The sequence below is a fragment of the Trachypithecus francoisi genome, unplaced genomic scaffold (assembly GCF_009764315.1).
Source record: "Trachypithecus francoisi isolate TF-2019V2 unplaced genomic scaffold, Tfra_2.0 Lachesis_group12, whole genome shotgun sequence".
Taxonomy (NCBI): domain Eukaryota; kingdom Metazoa; phylum Chordata; class Mammalia; order Primates; family Cercopithecidae; genus Trachypithecus; species Trachypithecus francoisi.
The window spans coordinates 79,017,176-79,032,737 of record NW_022681457.1 but is presented as its reverse complement, the minus strand read 5'-3'; the positions used below and the strand labels follow the sequence as shown (position 1 = coordinate 79,032,737).

General features: G+C 42.2%; 1 protein-coding gene across 3 annotated transcripts in view; it reads right to left on the bottom strand.

Annotated features, from left to right (window-relative positions):
* TESK2 (testis associated actin remodelling kinase 2) overlaps positions 1–15,562 on the bottom strand; it is a 160,082-nt gene that overhangs the window by 28,676 nt on the left and 115,844 nt on the right. For all 3 annotated transcript variants that reach the window (XM_033226622.1, XM_033226620.1, XM_033226623.1), the window contains one exon: positions 13,813–13,861. In XM_033226622.1, coding sequence (XP_033082513.1) covers positions 13,813–13,861 — 49 coding nt within the window. The remainder of the gene's footprint in view (positions 1–13,812; positions 13,862–15,562) is intronic.

Sequence of the window (15,562 nt, the reverse complement as noted above, 5' to 3'; positions counted from 1 at the left end):
AGAATGGTTGTTACCAGGAGCTGGGAAGAGGGAGAAATGAGCAGTGGTTGTTTAATGGGTATAGAGTTTGTTTCACAAGATGAAAAAGGCCAGCCATAGTGGCTCACTTCTATACTCCCAGCACTTTAGAACAAGGTGGGAGGATTGCTGGAGCCCAGGAGTTTGAGACCAGCCTGGGCAACACAGCAAGACCTCATATCTACAAAAAATAAAAAATTAGCCACATGTGGTGGCACATGCCTGTAGTACTAGCTACTTGAAAGGTTGAGACAGGAGGATCACTTGAGCTTGGGAAATGAAGACTGCAGTAAGCCATGATCACTCCACTGCATTCCAGCCTGGGTGACAGAGTGAGACCCATCTTATTTTTGAAACAATAACAATTAAAAAAAGATGAAAAAGATCTGGCAGCCAAACGCAGTGGCTCACGCCTGTAATCCCAGCACTTTGGGAGGCCGAGGCGGGCAGATCACCTGAGCTCAGGAGTTCAAGACCAGCCCGGGCAACATGGTTCACCACTACAAAATACAAAAAATTAGCCGGGTGTGGTGATGCATGCCTGTAATGCCAGCTACTCAGGAGGCTGAGGCAGGAGAATCGCTTGAACTCAGGAGGCAGAGGTTGTTGCAGTGAGCCAAGATTGTGCCACTGCACTCCAGCCTGGGTGACAAAGTGAGACTCTGTCTCAACAACAACAACCACCACAACAACAAAACAAGATCTGGCCTGGTACCGTAGCTACTGTCCCTGTTACATGGGAGGCTAAGGCAAGAGGACTGCTTGAGCCCGAGAATTTGCGGCTGTAATGCACTATGAACTCCAGCCTGGGCAACAGAGCAAGACTCTGCTTCTTTCTTAAAAAAAAGAAAAAACGGCCGGGCGCGGTGGCTCAAGCCTGTAATCCCAGCACTTTGGGAGGCCGAGACGGGCGGATCACGAGGTCAGGAGATCGAGACCATCCTGGCTAACACGGTGAAACCCCGTCTCTACTAAAAAAATACAAAATTAGCCGGGCGAGATGGTGGGCGCCTGTAGTCCCAGCTACTCGGGAGGCTGAGGCGAGAGAATGGCGTAAACCCGGGAGGCGGAGCTTGCAGTGAGCTGAGAACTGGCCACTGCACTCCAGCCTGGGCGACAGAGCGAGACTCCGTCTCAAAAAAAAAAAAAAAAAAAAAAAAAAAAAAAGAAAAAACGGCCAGGTACGGTGGCTCATGCCTGTAATCCCAGCACCTTGGGAGGTCAAGGCGGGAGGATCACCTGAGGTCAGGAGTTTGAGACCAGCCTCAACATGGAGAAACCCTGTCTCTACTGAAAATATAAAATTAGCTGGGTGTGGTGGTGCATGCCTGTAAACCCAGTTACTTGGGAGGCTGAGGCAGAAGAATTGCTTAAACCTGGGAGGCGGAGGTTGCGGTGAGCCAAGATCGTGCCATTGCACTCCAGCCTGGGCAGCAAGAGCGAAACTCCATTTCAAAAAAGAAAGAAAAGAAAAAGGTCGGCCGGGCGCAGTGGCTCAAGCCTGTAATCTCAGCACTTTGGGAGGCCGAGACGGGTGGATCACGAGGTCAGGAGATCGAGACCATCCTGGCTAACACGATGAAACCCCGTCTCTACTAAAAAGATACAAAAAATACAAAAAACTAGCCGGGCGAGGTGGCGGGCGCCTGTAGTCCCAGCTACTCGGGAGGCTGAGGCAGGAGAATGGCATAAACCCGGGAGGCGGAGCTTGCAGTGAGCTGAGATCCGGCCACTGCACTCCCACCTGGGCAACAGAGCGAGATTCCATCTCAAAAACAAAAAAGAAAAGAAAAAGGTCTGGAGATCTGTTGCACAACAATGTGAAAATACTTAATACTAACTACTGAACTATATACTTAAAAATGGCTAAGATGATTCAAAACAAACAAAAAAAGATTTGTATTTCAGGACCACTCCAGCTGGCAATATAGACTATAGATTTAAAGTGTGAAACAAGACTGACAGAGAGACTAGTTAAAAGGTTATGGCAAGAGATGATGATGGCAGAAGGAATGGTGTAAGATAAATAGTTCAAGACAGTAAAGAGGTAAGATGAACAGGACATGGTGATTGATAAGATTTGGAAAAGGGATAGATTAGGGATAAAAGAAAAGGAAACTATCATTTGTAGAAGAGTCAAGCACTGTATTAATACTTTTGCAAGTTATTAATTCATTTAACAAACATTTATTGAGCAGCCACTTGTGACTAGTATTACAGAAGATTTTACACAATCATTCTGCCACTATCATAGAACAGCTTCTCATTTTTTGAAGTTCACTAAACTAGCCCTTGACACAGTACCTGCTTAATAATTATTTGTTAAGTAGGAAACAGACACAAGCAATTGCATTGAAATGAGCTAAAATGAGCAAGTAAGGAAATAAATGCCTATGATTGACTCTGGAAACCACTGATCTAAGAATTTATTATCTAAGCAAATAATGGTGACCAGGATAACAAGAAAAAACCACATAAAGAGAAAAAGAAAGTAAATACAGAAAGTGTAGACAGTGATTATGTATCAGCACAGGGATGCAGAACTGCCCCTGAGTAGTAGCAATGTGTGAGAGGTATATCGGGACACCCTCCTTCCATGGTCCTACTTGCTACAGATTCCAAAGTTGGAACAGCTCCCAGGAGCCAACATAGAACCAAGTCCTGGGAATGATACCACTTATCAAGTTACAAAAATTACACTTGGCAAATCTATTAGAAACACATCTAGCCTAAACTCAAAAAGAACTCTGTGAATTCAACTGTTGCACTAGTTTAACAATCATGAAGGGATTAGGAGAAAGATTAGCTAGAAATCCTCTGAAGAACTTTCTAAATCCTTCTGCTGTCCTCATACTACCAATGCTGTAAAGAGATTCATCAAATGGATGGCCAAAACGACCTTGAAAGAGGCAGATATCTTTGCAGCTAACAGTTTACTGTTAAAAGCTCAAGTGTTGGGAAGGAGTCCTCATTTATCCATTTTCCATTTACCCAACAAATATTTATTGCATGCCTTTATGCTCCAGTTACTGACAATTCAGCAGTGAACAATAGCCAAGCACAAGGAGCTCAAAATCTATAAACCTGTAAGTACAGGATTATAGTCAGCCAAAACTTGATTTAAATCCTAGCTCAGCTACGAGACTTTAGCTAACTTAATCTCTTTCTGAGCCTCAGATTTGTCATCTGTAAAATGGGAAAAATATTACCTATTTCATAGGATTGCATGCTAATTAAATAATATATATTGAGAGGGAGCAAAAAAAAAGCTTAGCAGACCCTGGCACATAGAAAACATTTACTATGAAAAATCACTTAATGATTTTTTTTATTTTTGTTACTCAGGACATAATAGAGCAGTTGAAAAATGCCTCCTTCCAAATCAATGAAACACTCTCTAATGAAAATGTTGATAAACAGGATATGAACAAGGAAGGTATCACTCAGAGTACTCCTTCAGACACCAGTACTCTATGAAGATATCTCAACTGGAATGTTCAATAAATATCTCAAACTGAACCTATTCAAAAATGACCTCTTGGTCATCTCCCATTGTGTACCTCCTATAGTCTTCCCCATCTCCATTAATGGCAACTCTATTTTTTTAGGTGTTCAGGCCAAAAACCTCAGAGTTATCCTTGACTTCTCTCTTTTTTTTTTTTTTTTTTTTTGAGACGGAGTCTCGCTCTGTAGCCCGGGCTGGAGTGCAGTGGCCGGATCTCAGCTCACTGCAAGCTCCGCCTCCCGGGTTTATGCCATTCTCCTGCCTCAGCCTCCCGAGTAACTGGGACTACATCGCCCGGCTAGTTTTTTTGTATTTTTTCAATAGAGACGGGGTTTCACCGTGTTAGCCAGGATGGTCTCGATCTCCTGACCTCGTGATCCACCCGTCTCGGCCTCCCAAAGTGCTGGGATTGCAGGCTTGAGCCACCGCCCCCGGCCTATCCTTGACTTCTCTCATCCTCTCATACCCCACAGCCAATGCATCAGGAAAGCCTATTTTTTTTTGTTTTTCTTCTACTTTCAAAATGGATCCAGAACTCCCAGCTCCACTGCTATCATTCTGGTCCATTACCATCAACTCTCACCTTTTGTGCAGTCTTTATCTATTGCACAGACTTTATTGTAACAGTCTCTTAACTGGTTTTCCTGCTTTCATCCTTTCTCTTTTTTCAATCATTCACCAAACAGTAGCCAGGATGATCCCATTAAAGAACGTCACAAAAACCTTCAAAGATTTCATAATTCATCCTGAGTAAAATCTAAAGCTCTTACAGCAGTATATATGAGACTCTGATCTAGCCAGTGTTTCCTCTCTGACTCCATCTACTACTGTTTTCTTCATGCTCTCCACTGCAGTCACATCACCCACCTTGGAGTTATTCACCCAGACCAGGCACACTTCTGCCTCTACGCCTTTGCACATACTATTCCAACTACCTACAACACTTTCATATCCACACAGCTAGTTTCGTCACCTTCTTAAATTTTTTTTTTTTTTTGTGAGCCACCACACCCGACCCACCTTCTTAAATTTTAGCCTCTTTTGTGATGCCTTCCCTGTCTACATGTTGAAAATTGTAATCTTCTGTCCGGCGCAGTGGCTCACGCCTGTAATCCCAGCACTTTGGGAGGCCGAGGTGGGCGGATCACGAGGTCAGGAGTTTGAGACCACCCTGACCAACATGGTGAAACCTCGTCTCTACTAAAAATACAAAAATTAGCCGGGCCTGGTGGTGGGTCCCTGTAATCCCAGCTACTTGGGAGGCTAAGGCAGGAGAATTGCTTGAACCCAGGAGGCAGAGGTTGCAGTGAGCCGAGATCGCACCATTGCACTCCAGCCTGGGCAGCAGAGCGAGACTACGTCTCAAAAAAAAAAATTGTAAACCACCTAGCACTTAACATCATATATATTACAATTTGTTTCCTTGTTTAGTTTAACTCCTCTGCCCACCCCCTGCTGATTAAAATATAAATTCCAGCTGGATACAGTGGCTCATGCATGTAGTCCCAGTGCTTTGAGAGGCCAAGATGGGAGGATCACTTGAGCCCAGGACCAGCCTGGGCAACATAACAAGACCCTCTCACTACCAAAAATAAAAAAAATAAAATAAAGTTAAACTTAAAAGAAAAAAATTAAATGTGGGACAGGGATTTTTATTTGTTCATTATTGTATTCCCAGTACCTGGAATAGTGCCAGATATGGTAGGAGCCAAATAAATATCTTTTGGATGAATAAATGAGCCAAAAGCAAGCAAGCGAGTCAGAGAAAAACTGTTTTAAGGATAAAGTAAACTAAATAAACTCTTCTATTATTTGTGGGCTAGCTTGCCAACCTCAAATTCTTGTTTCTCAAATGTCACAGGGAGTTACTAAAAATAAGAACAGAAATGTACCACAGTTTGAGAGTTTTTTATTACTAAAAGAGCAAAGCAAAAAAATTAAATAAAAATTACTTTTTCCAAAAGCAAAGTATATGTCAAACTGTATTTGTAGAAATATTTTTTGCACATAGAAGTTTAAGTGAAATAAACTTCTAATTATGAAAGGATTTGAGATGTGACATTTCTTTCTCTCGCTCTCTTTTTTTTTTTTTTTGAGACAGAGTCTCACTCTGTCACCCAGGCTAGAGTATAGTGGTGTGATCTCGGCTCTGTAGCCTCTACCCCCAGGGTTGAAGCGATTCTGCTGCCTCAGCCTCTCAAGTAGCTGGGATTACAGGCCCCCGCCACCATGTCTGGCTAATTTTTTTTTTTTTTTTTTTTTTTTTTGTATTTTGAGTAGAGACAGGGTTTCACCACATTGGCCAGGCTGGTTTTGAACTCCTGACCTCAAGAGATCCATCTGCCTTGGCCTCCCAAAGTGCTAGGATTACAGGTGTGAGCCACTGTGCCTCGCCTTCACATTATTTTTGATTTCTGGCTCTTTCCACTAGGACTAATTCAGCTTTCTTAGAGCTGGGTCTACACTAGACCATCAACTACAAACACACTAAGCATGTACTATGGGCCCAGCCACACAGAGTATTACTATAGGCCCTATCTAGGAGACTTAGTTCCAATTAGAGAACCTGGGATTTGACACAGCTTGGAGATAAGAGAGATAAGGACATTCCTAGTCTTGGAAGGGATACCCAAAGCCAGAATGTATAGAAGAGAGCAAAAAGACCCATGTAACTAAAGGAGGGATTCATATTATCAAACAAGATTAGAGAGAATTTTTTAGACAGAAGCATCACATTATTAAGTGTGCTTGATGACGATTATTCAGATAGTAGTATGTCAAAATGAAGAAAAGAGGTCAGGTGTGATAGCTCACACCTGTAATCCCAGCATTTTGGGAGGCCCAGGTGGGAGGATCCATTAAGGTCAGGAGTTCGAGACCAGCCTGGGTGATATAGTGAGACTCCATCCTACAAAAAACGTAAAAATTAGCTGGGTGTGGTGGCATGCACCTGTAGTTCCAGCTAATGAGGAGGCTGAGACAGGAGGACCATTTGAGCCCAAAGGTTTGAGGCTGCAGTGAGCTATGATGGTGCCACTGTATTCCATCTTAGGTGACAGAGCAGCAAAACCTTGACTCTTAAGAGAAAACAAAACAAAAAAAGTATTTATAGGAATTGAAGCATGGAATAATATAGCCTTGGAATGAAGAGAAAGAAGAATAATCAGAAAGATATCACAAAGAAGAAAACAGGATAAGACTGGGGACTGATTAAATTCAAGTGATGAGAAAAAAATCAAAACTAATCCCAAAGTACAAAGGATTCTAACGGGAGAACAAGGATTCTCTTTTTTTTTTTTTTGAGACAGAGTCTCACTCTGTTGGACAGGCTGGAGTGCAGTGGCACAATCTCGGCTCACTGCAACCACCGCCTCCCAGGCTCAGGTGATTCTCCTGCCTCAGCCTCCTGAGTAGCTGATATTACAGGCATGTGCCACCACGCCCGGCTAATTTTTGTATTTTTAGTAGAGACAGGGTTTCACCATGTTGGCCAGGCTGGTCTCGAACTCCTGACCTCAGGTAATCCGCCCACCTCGGCCTCCCAAAGTGCTGGGATTACAGGTGTGAGCCACCGCACCTGGCTGAGAACAAGGATTCTAATAATGATAAGGGCCAGGCATAGTGGTTCCCTGGTACTCATGCATTATTTATAAACTGACAAATAATGCAAGTCTGATTATATAAGGCTTCTTATAAGTCTGACAAAACCAACTCAGAAGCAATACATATCAACCCGCATAAACAAGAAATTTCCAAAGTCACTAATACTCCTTTTTTTTTTTTGAGACGGAGTCTCTCTCTGTCACCCAGGCTGGAGTACAGTGGCGCAATCTCGGCTCACTGCAAGCTCCGCCTCCCAGGTTCACGCCATTCTCCTGCCTCAGCCTCCTGAGTAGCTGGGACTACAGACACCCACCACCATACCTGGCTGATTTTTTGTTTTTTTTTTTTTTTTTAGTAGAGACGGGGTTTCACCATGTTAGCCAGAATGGTCTCCATCTCCTGACCTCGTGATCCGCCCGCCTTGACCTCCCAAAGTGCTGGGATTACAGGCGTGAGCCACCGCGCCCGGCTAATACTCTTAATAAAGAAAGAAGATGTATGGTTGTGTGGGAATAGGGAGTGACATCAGGATCAGGGCTATGTGAATAAAAAACGCTCTGCAATAGCCTTTAGCTAAAAGCATTTCTTTCAGTACCAAACATCTGCTTGATTGAGGTGGCTCTGTTGTAAAAAGACTGAATCACCTCGACTAGGCCAAGGAATATTCTGCAACTGCAGAATTGGCTCAGTGGTTCTCATTGCCACAGAAGAAAATAAGAATAGTTTATTTATTTTATTTATTTATTTTTTTAGACAGGAGTCTCGCTCTGTTTCCTAGAGCTCTGTTGGCTAGAGTGTAGTGGCATGATCTCGGCTCACTGCAACCTCCACCTCCCAGGTTCAAGTGATTCTCCTGCTTCAGCCTCTGGAATAACTGGGACCATGGGCATGTGCCACCCATGCCTGGCTAATTTCTGTATTTTTTGTAGAGACAAAAATACAAAAAATAATTTTTGTATTTTTTATTTCACCATGTTGGCCAGGCTGGTCTCAAACTTCTGGCCTCAAGTGATCCACCCGCCTTGGCCTCCCAAAGTGCTGGGATTACAGGCATGAGCCACTGCACCTGGCCAGATAGTCTTCTTCATGGCAGAAAAGGCGAGACCCCCAAAACATCCTGCTCACCAAGCAATTCAAATGCTGACTCCCCTGATTAGAGAGTACTGCCATTAGTGATCCCTCTCCACAACCATATACCTTACCCAATTCCCCAGTCTTCTAGTCACTGAGAGGTTCTGCACTAACAGGTTCCCAAATGGCTTGACTGTGATGGTATTTCCTTCTCTGTGCCTTTCTTAACAATATTAAAAGGAAAAAGCGCTTTGAAATGACACACAATCTACCCAGAGGCATCTCTTTCTCTCCTCTCTTTCTTTCTCCCTCTCTCCTCTCTATCCCAACCTCCCACTCATCTTGGATATAGAAGAGAAAACATATACCATGTAAGTTTTTGGCAGCTACTTTTTGATTATGAGTGACAGACATCTTTATTTTAGGATGAAATTGACAACATAAAGACAGGGCAAAGAGAATAAGGTCTCTGGACAACACCAATTTAACCACTGAATTATATCAATACGTAATCTAATAAACTGCTAAAATTCCAGTTATATGAGTCCTTTTGTTGTTTAAAGGCCATTTAACTTTTTTCTGTTACTTGCTCCCAAACATATTCTAATATACCCAATGACCAGAAAGGAAGTATCTTTTCCAAATAACCCAGAATACATAAAAAGTGAATTGAATTCTACAAACACTCTGCATGCTACACATATAAGATCTTGTGCTTACACTTAGTGAGGAATATAAAAATCAGTTAAGCACAGCATGTTGTAATAGAAATAGACTTTGAAGTCAGATGAACCTGGATGCAATCCTACTTTGGGGAAGTAACTTAATTTCTCTAAGTTTTAGTTTTCTCATCCACAAAAAGGAAGAAATAAGATTATAGCATTGTGAGAATTATAGTTAATACAAAGTATCAACCATAGAATTCTGCCCATAGTGGGAGTTTAATAACTAATAGTTGTTACGGTTTAAGAAATGGGAGAAATTCTTCACCCTCCAATGGGGCAGAAAATACAAATACTTATGATCTGCTGACTGGGATATTTATAGGGCATGGGTGATTGTCAAGGGTTCCAATTCTTCACCTCCTACTGAATCTGTACCTTATGACACATAACTTTGCAGCATACTCCTGATAAGGGCAGAGCATATTTCCTACCCCTGGACTCAATCATGTGACTTGCTTTGTCCAATGGGATGTTGACCAAGCAAATCTGAACAAAAGGAGAGTCATGAAAAGCAGTTTTGCAAATGGACTGGCATATTCTTGCTATTCTGGTATCATCTTAAAAAGGACAAGTCGAGTCTAGCGCACTGGCCCCAGAAGGATGAGCTAGAGCAAAGCTTTCCCAGCAAATCCCAGCCTAGAGCAGACCACCAGCTGACCTGCAGATGCATGCGTGAGCCTAAGTGAGATCAGCACAACTGCCCAATCTAGCCCCACTCAGTTCAGCTAACCCTGGAAATGTACGAGAAATAAACATTTATTGTATGCTTTTGAGGTTTTGTGGCTGGAGGGCAACAGCTAACCAATACACAGAATTCTATTTTCTGTCTAAAAAAACCAAAGATTTACACTTCCCTGATACTTGTGACTAAGTGAAAGACATGGTTAGGTCTTATGAAAGAAAGACAGAATGAAAGACATACTTATGGTACATTCCTATTCTTTTTTTTTTTTTTTTTTTAGAGGTCTCTCTCTGTTGCTCAGGCTGGAGTGCAGTGGTACAATCATGGTTCATTGCACTGTCAACCTTCAACCTCCTGGGCTCAAGCAATCATCCTGTCTCAGCCTCCCAAGTAGCTGAGACTATAGGTGTGTATCACCACATCTGGCCAATTTTTTAATTTTTTGTAGAGTCTGGGTCTCACTACCTTGCCAACACTGGTTTCAAAATCATGGCCTCAAGCAATCCTTCTGCCTCCACCTCCTAAAAGTGTTGGGATTATAGGCATGAGCCACTGCACCCAGCCTCAATCCAGATTCTTATTTCAACTCATTAAATTTAAAAGGTTTCATGTGACCTTTCACCAAACCGTTTTCACTATATATTTTTTGAGACAGGGTCTTGCTCTGTCACCAAGGTTGGAATACAGTAGTGCAATTATGGTTCACTGCAGCCTCAACCTCCTGGGCTCAGGTGATCCTCCTATCTCAGCCTCTCCAATAGCTGGGACTACAGGTGCACGCTACCACAACTGACTAATTTTTGTATTTTCTGTAGAGACAGGCTTTTGCCATGTTGCCCAGGCTGGCCTCAAATTCCTGAGCTCAAGCCATCTGCCCACTTTGGCCTCTGGAAGTGTTGGGATTACAGGCATGAACTACTATGCCCAGCCTACGCTTTCACTTTAACAAATACTAGTTTGCTTAAAAACTTGATTCAGCTGGCCGGGCATGGTGGCTCATGCCTGTAATCCCAGCAATTTGGGAGGCCGATGCAGGCGGATCACCTGAGGTCAGGAGTTCAAGACCAATTTGACCAACATGGAGAAACCCCGTCTCTACTAAAAATACAAAATTAGCCGGTCATGGTGGCACATGCCTGTAATCCCGACTACTCAGGAGGCTGAGGCAGGAGAATCGCTTGAACCTAGGAGGTGGATTGCGGTAAGCTGAGATCCGGCCATTGCACTCCAGCCAGGGCAACAAAAGTGAAACTCCGTCTCAAAAAAAATAAAATCTTGAGTCTATCCTTACTACAGGTAGGTTAAAAACAAAAACAAAATAAAAACCTAACTGTATGACTGTTCCAAGTTCAATTAATGTCTACAGTTACAAAGAAGACTCATGGAAATGGTTCAAGCCCAGGAAAGTCCAGATCACTAATGTATATGAGAAATATTTTTCCTAATAATGTCAGTGTTTTATAGTGCTATCTATATGTGTTTTATGAGTGCTATCCTTGTCTACTGTAATTATTGACAAATAAATGTGAATGAGGAATGGTACTCACATTACTTTGGAGGACAAGCATTCCACCAACTGAAAAGTATTTACTGAATGCCATCTAAGTTTCAAGGACTGTGCTAGATATTGTTAATAATTTATTTTTTATGATCCTTACCATATAGTTGTGCTGCCAAGTCAAATTATAAGGCAATTAAACCTAGAAGTCTCCAAAGACCTATGCCATCAAGGCCTTTGCTGATCCCCTTCTAAAAATAACCAAGAGCATTTGGCTATTTGGGCTTCATCACCATCAGTCTATTAACATCATATTAAAAATTACTAATATCATAAGTTATGTCAAAATCTCATTAATGCTTCTGGAAAGACTGGCAATAAATACTCTTTCATAAAGTATACATTGTATGTTGTATATGGCTATAAACAAGCTAGCAAGCAGCAGATTAAGTGCAACATGGCCAAGAGAATATTGCATTATCACCCATTACTGTTATTTCCACCACATCCTGCTTTAAAACATGCAACTTAACACAGATTTTAAAGGATGTTCTTCTCTGTCAGCAAAACTAACATACCAGCCCTTTCAATGAATTCACATTTCAGAGAACAATCACATATGCAGGGAATGCAACAAATACTTTTACGCTTATTAGCGTCAGAACTCTGGTAGATAGAAGGAAGGGGAGAACTTTATCTCTGAAGAATTTATAGACTCACTCCCAAGAAAAGAAATACATGGGAAATGTTTCTTGATCTGGGGTGCTGGTTATGAGTGTGTTCATTTGTAAAAATTTAGTGAGCTGCACTTTTCATATGTATACTTTTTCTGATATGTTATACTTCAGTAAAAAGTCTAATTTAATGACACTAACAGCAGTATAAACTAAGTACAAAATGAAAAATATTAACAATTCAGAGTTCAGAAGAGGGACTAGTTACTGTTAATAAAAGTTAAAAGAGTTAACATGTATTAAATAATTTCTATATGCCAGGCACTGTACTAAATAAGTATTTTATATTTCATCCTCACAACATCCTTGTGAGGTCAACATTATATCAACAGCATTTGCCACAATTAATACTCCCTCCTTGAAACTCTTTCCTTTCCATTGCAGACCAACATGCTCTTCTGGTTTTCTACCTACCTCACTAACTGCTCCTTCTCAGTCTGCCCTTCTCCCCAGACTTTCATTTATTATCTATCTATCTATCTATCTAGAGACAGGGTCTCACTCTGTTGCCCAGGCTGAAGTGCAGTGGCACAGTCACAGCTCCCTGTAGCCTCAAACTCTTGGGCTCAAGCAATCCTGCTGCCCCAGGCTCCTGAGTAACTAAGACAACAGGTACATGCCATCACACCCAGCTAATTTTTAATTTTTTTTTTTTTAGAGATAGAGTCTCACTACATTGCCCAGGTTGGTCTTGAAATCCTGATCTCAGGTAATCCTCTCACCTCAGACTCCCAAAGCAATGGAATTACGGTGTGAGCTATAGCACCCGGCCTTCCCTAGACATTTAAAATTTAAATACTCTAGGGCTCAGCTCTTGGTCCTCTTCTTTACCTAAACTCCATGGGGCAGGCATTATCATTAATTATTATTATTCCCATTATACAGATGGAAACTTTGAGATACAGAGAGATTCAAACCTATGCAATCAAGACTTCAGAGGCCATGCTCTTAACCTCTTCACCATTCTGCCTTCTTTGGCTTTCCATTTAAGAGACAGGGCATAGCTGCACACATTCCACATTCTAGTGCCTTCAGTAACTGAGAAGAGAGAGACTGAGGCACATGGGATCCTCTTTCATAAGATATTAAGGACTAAGACCAGATACCAAGCCAGTACAAAACCAACACTCTTGCAAATTCTGTTCAACAACTCTCCTTCCTATGTTTCTTCACTTTGTACTTTGGTAATTGCTTCTCAAGGAGGAATGTGAAAAGAATCTAGAACACAGATTCTCAAATCTAGATGCTCATGAAATAATCTGAGGAACTCTTAAAAATATAGATGTAATAGGCCCTATACAAACCTATTAAACCTAGAAGATTCCAGGAATCTGTGTTTCCAAGGAGCACCCAAGCAAGGTCTGCAGCTGATAACTCGGCACCTGAATTTGCTCTAAAGAGAATTATCTGATCCTCAGAGGATGAATAATGACTATCACATATTCTGCCTAGCAGAGGCTGGAAATGAAATGAGAATGAAGATATAAACTGATTCCAACAAGTAATACGACCAATCAGGAAATAACAGCAGGGACTGTGGAATTCTAGATCCGGACACCAAACATTACCAGGTGGTCTGGTAATTTGTTGCCATAGAGAGTTTGCAGTCAAGTGCTGTCATCCCTTGGCTTAGGAGGGAGTCATACCTGGGCAGCAAGAGCCAATTTAATACTTTAATACTTGAGCACTCATATTCTCAGAGTATTCACCAAGTATTATGAGGGAATACAAGGATATTAAGAAATACTGCCCATTCTGCACATGTACCCCAGAACTTAAGGCATATATATATATATGTATAAAGAAATACTGCCATTGTTCCCAGGCAACAGAAGAAAGCATTATTAACACTACCATTTTTGCATAAACAGAAATGCACATACATTTTGTTTACATATGCAAGCAACACTTACTGTGGAACTATAAATGCTGAAACTAAGGCAAATACGTTACTTCAACACTTACTGATGTCTTACCTCTGTAAGTGCATGCAATTGTCCTTGATGAACACACACACCCATGAACCTAAAGAACAAAACAGAATTATTTAACAAGTGAAAAGGACACAAACATAAATGTCATATAGAGAAATTAGGTTAGTTATCCATGCATTAGAAACAACCTGTGGGGTGTGGGGCACGGTGGCTTACATCTGTAATCCCAGCACTTTGGGAGGCAGAGGTGCGCAGATCACCTGAGGTCAGGAGTTCAAGACCATTCTGGCCAACATGGTGAAACCCCGTCTCTACTAAAAAATACAAAAATTAGGCAGGTGTGGTGGCATGCGCCTGTAGTCCGAGCTACTCAGAAGGCTGAGGCAGGAGAATCTCTTGAACCTTGGAGGCAGAGGTTGCAGTGAGCCAAGATTGCACTACTCCAGCCTGAGTGACAGAGGGAGACTGCATCTAAAAAAAAAAAAGATAGCTAGAAAAGAAAAAAAAGAAAGGAAAGGAAAGAGGAGGGGAGGGAAGAGGAGGGGAGGGAAGAGGAGGGGGAGGGGAGGAGGAAAGAACCTGTGAAGCTCCCTGCTATCCTGTACAGCCCTGTAGACTCTTAATCTTTTTTTAAAAAAAGTATTTCAAGAGTTTTTGGGGTACAGGTGGTTTTTGGTTACATGGATAAGTTTTTTTTACAGGTGATTTCTGGGATTTTGGAACACCTGTCATCTGAGCATTATACATTGTACCCCATATGTAGTTTTTTGTTGTTGTTGCTCTTTTTTGAGATGGAGTCTCGCTCTGTTGCCAGGCTGGAGTACAGTGGCACGATCTTGGCTCACTGCAATCTCCGCCTCCCGGGTTCAAGCAATTCTCCTGCCTCAGCCTCCAGAGTAGCTGGGACTACAGGCACGTGCCACCACACCCAGCTAATTTTTGTATTTTTAGTAGAGACGGGGTTTCACCATGTTGGCCAGGATGGTCTCAATCTCTTGACCTTATGATCCACCTGCCTCGGCCTCCCAAAGTGATGGGATTACAGACATGAGTCACCGCTCCCGGCCCCATATGTAGTTTTCTATCCCTTGTCCCTCTCCCAACCTTTCCCCCCAGGTCCTCAAGGTTCATTATATCATTCTCATGCCTTTGCCTAAGATTTGGCATAAGACTCTTACTCTTTATTAATATGCCAGGCTGATAAATTTCTAAATTTACCATGAAATATCTGGTTGTAGCAAGACCTGGTGGTAAAAAGCAATGGTGGAAGAAGGAGAGTAGTAAGTCTTGAAAACAGCATGGTATAATGGAAAAAGCCCCAAATGGAAGTAAGTTTTTTTTTTTTTTTTTTTTTTTTTTTTGAGACGGAGTCTCACTCTGTCGCCGGGGCTGGAGTGCAGTGGCCGGATCTCAGCTCACTGCAAGCTCCGCCTCCCGGGTTCACGCCATTCTCCTGCCTCAGCCTCCCGAGTAGCTGGGACTACAGGCGCCCGCCACCTCGCCCGGCTAGTTTTTTTGTATTTTTTTAGTAGAGACGGGGTTTCACAGTGTTCGCCAGGATGGTCTCGATCTCCTGACCTCGTGATCCGCCCGTCTCGGCCTCCCAAAGTGCTGGGATTACAGGCTTGAGCCACCGCGCCCGGCCGGAAGTAAGTTTTATGCTGGTTTCAGCTCTGCCATTACATGACTACATGCTTACACACAGACACACACACAAGTCACTAACTTCTTTTTAGTTTACATACTTCAGTGATATTTGACGTTTTTCTCAACCAACAGGTTATACTTATAT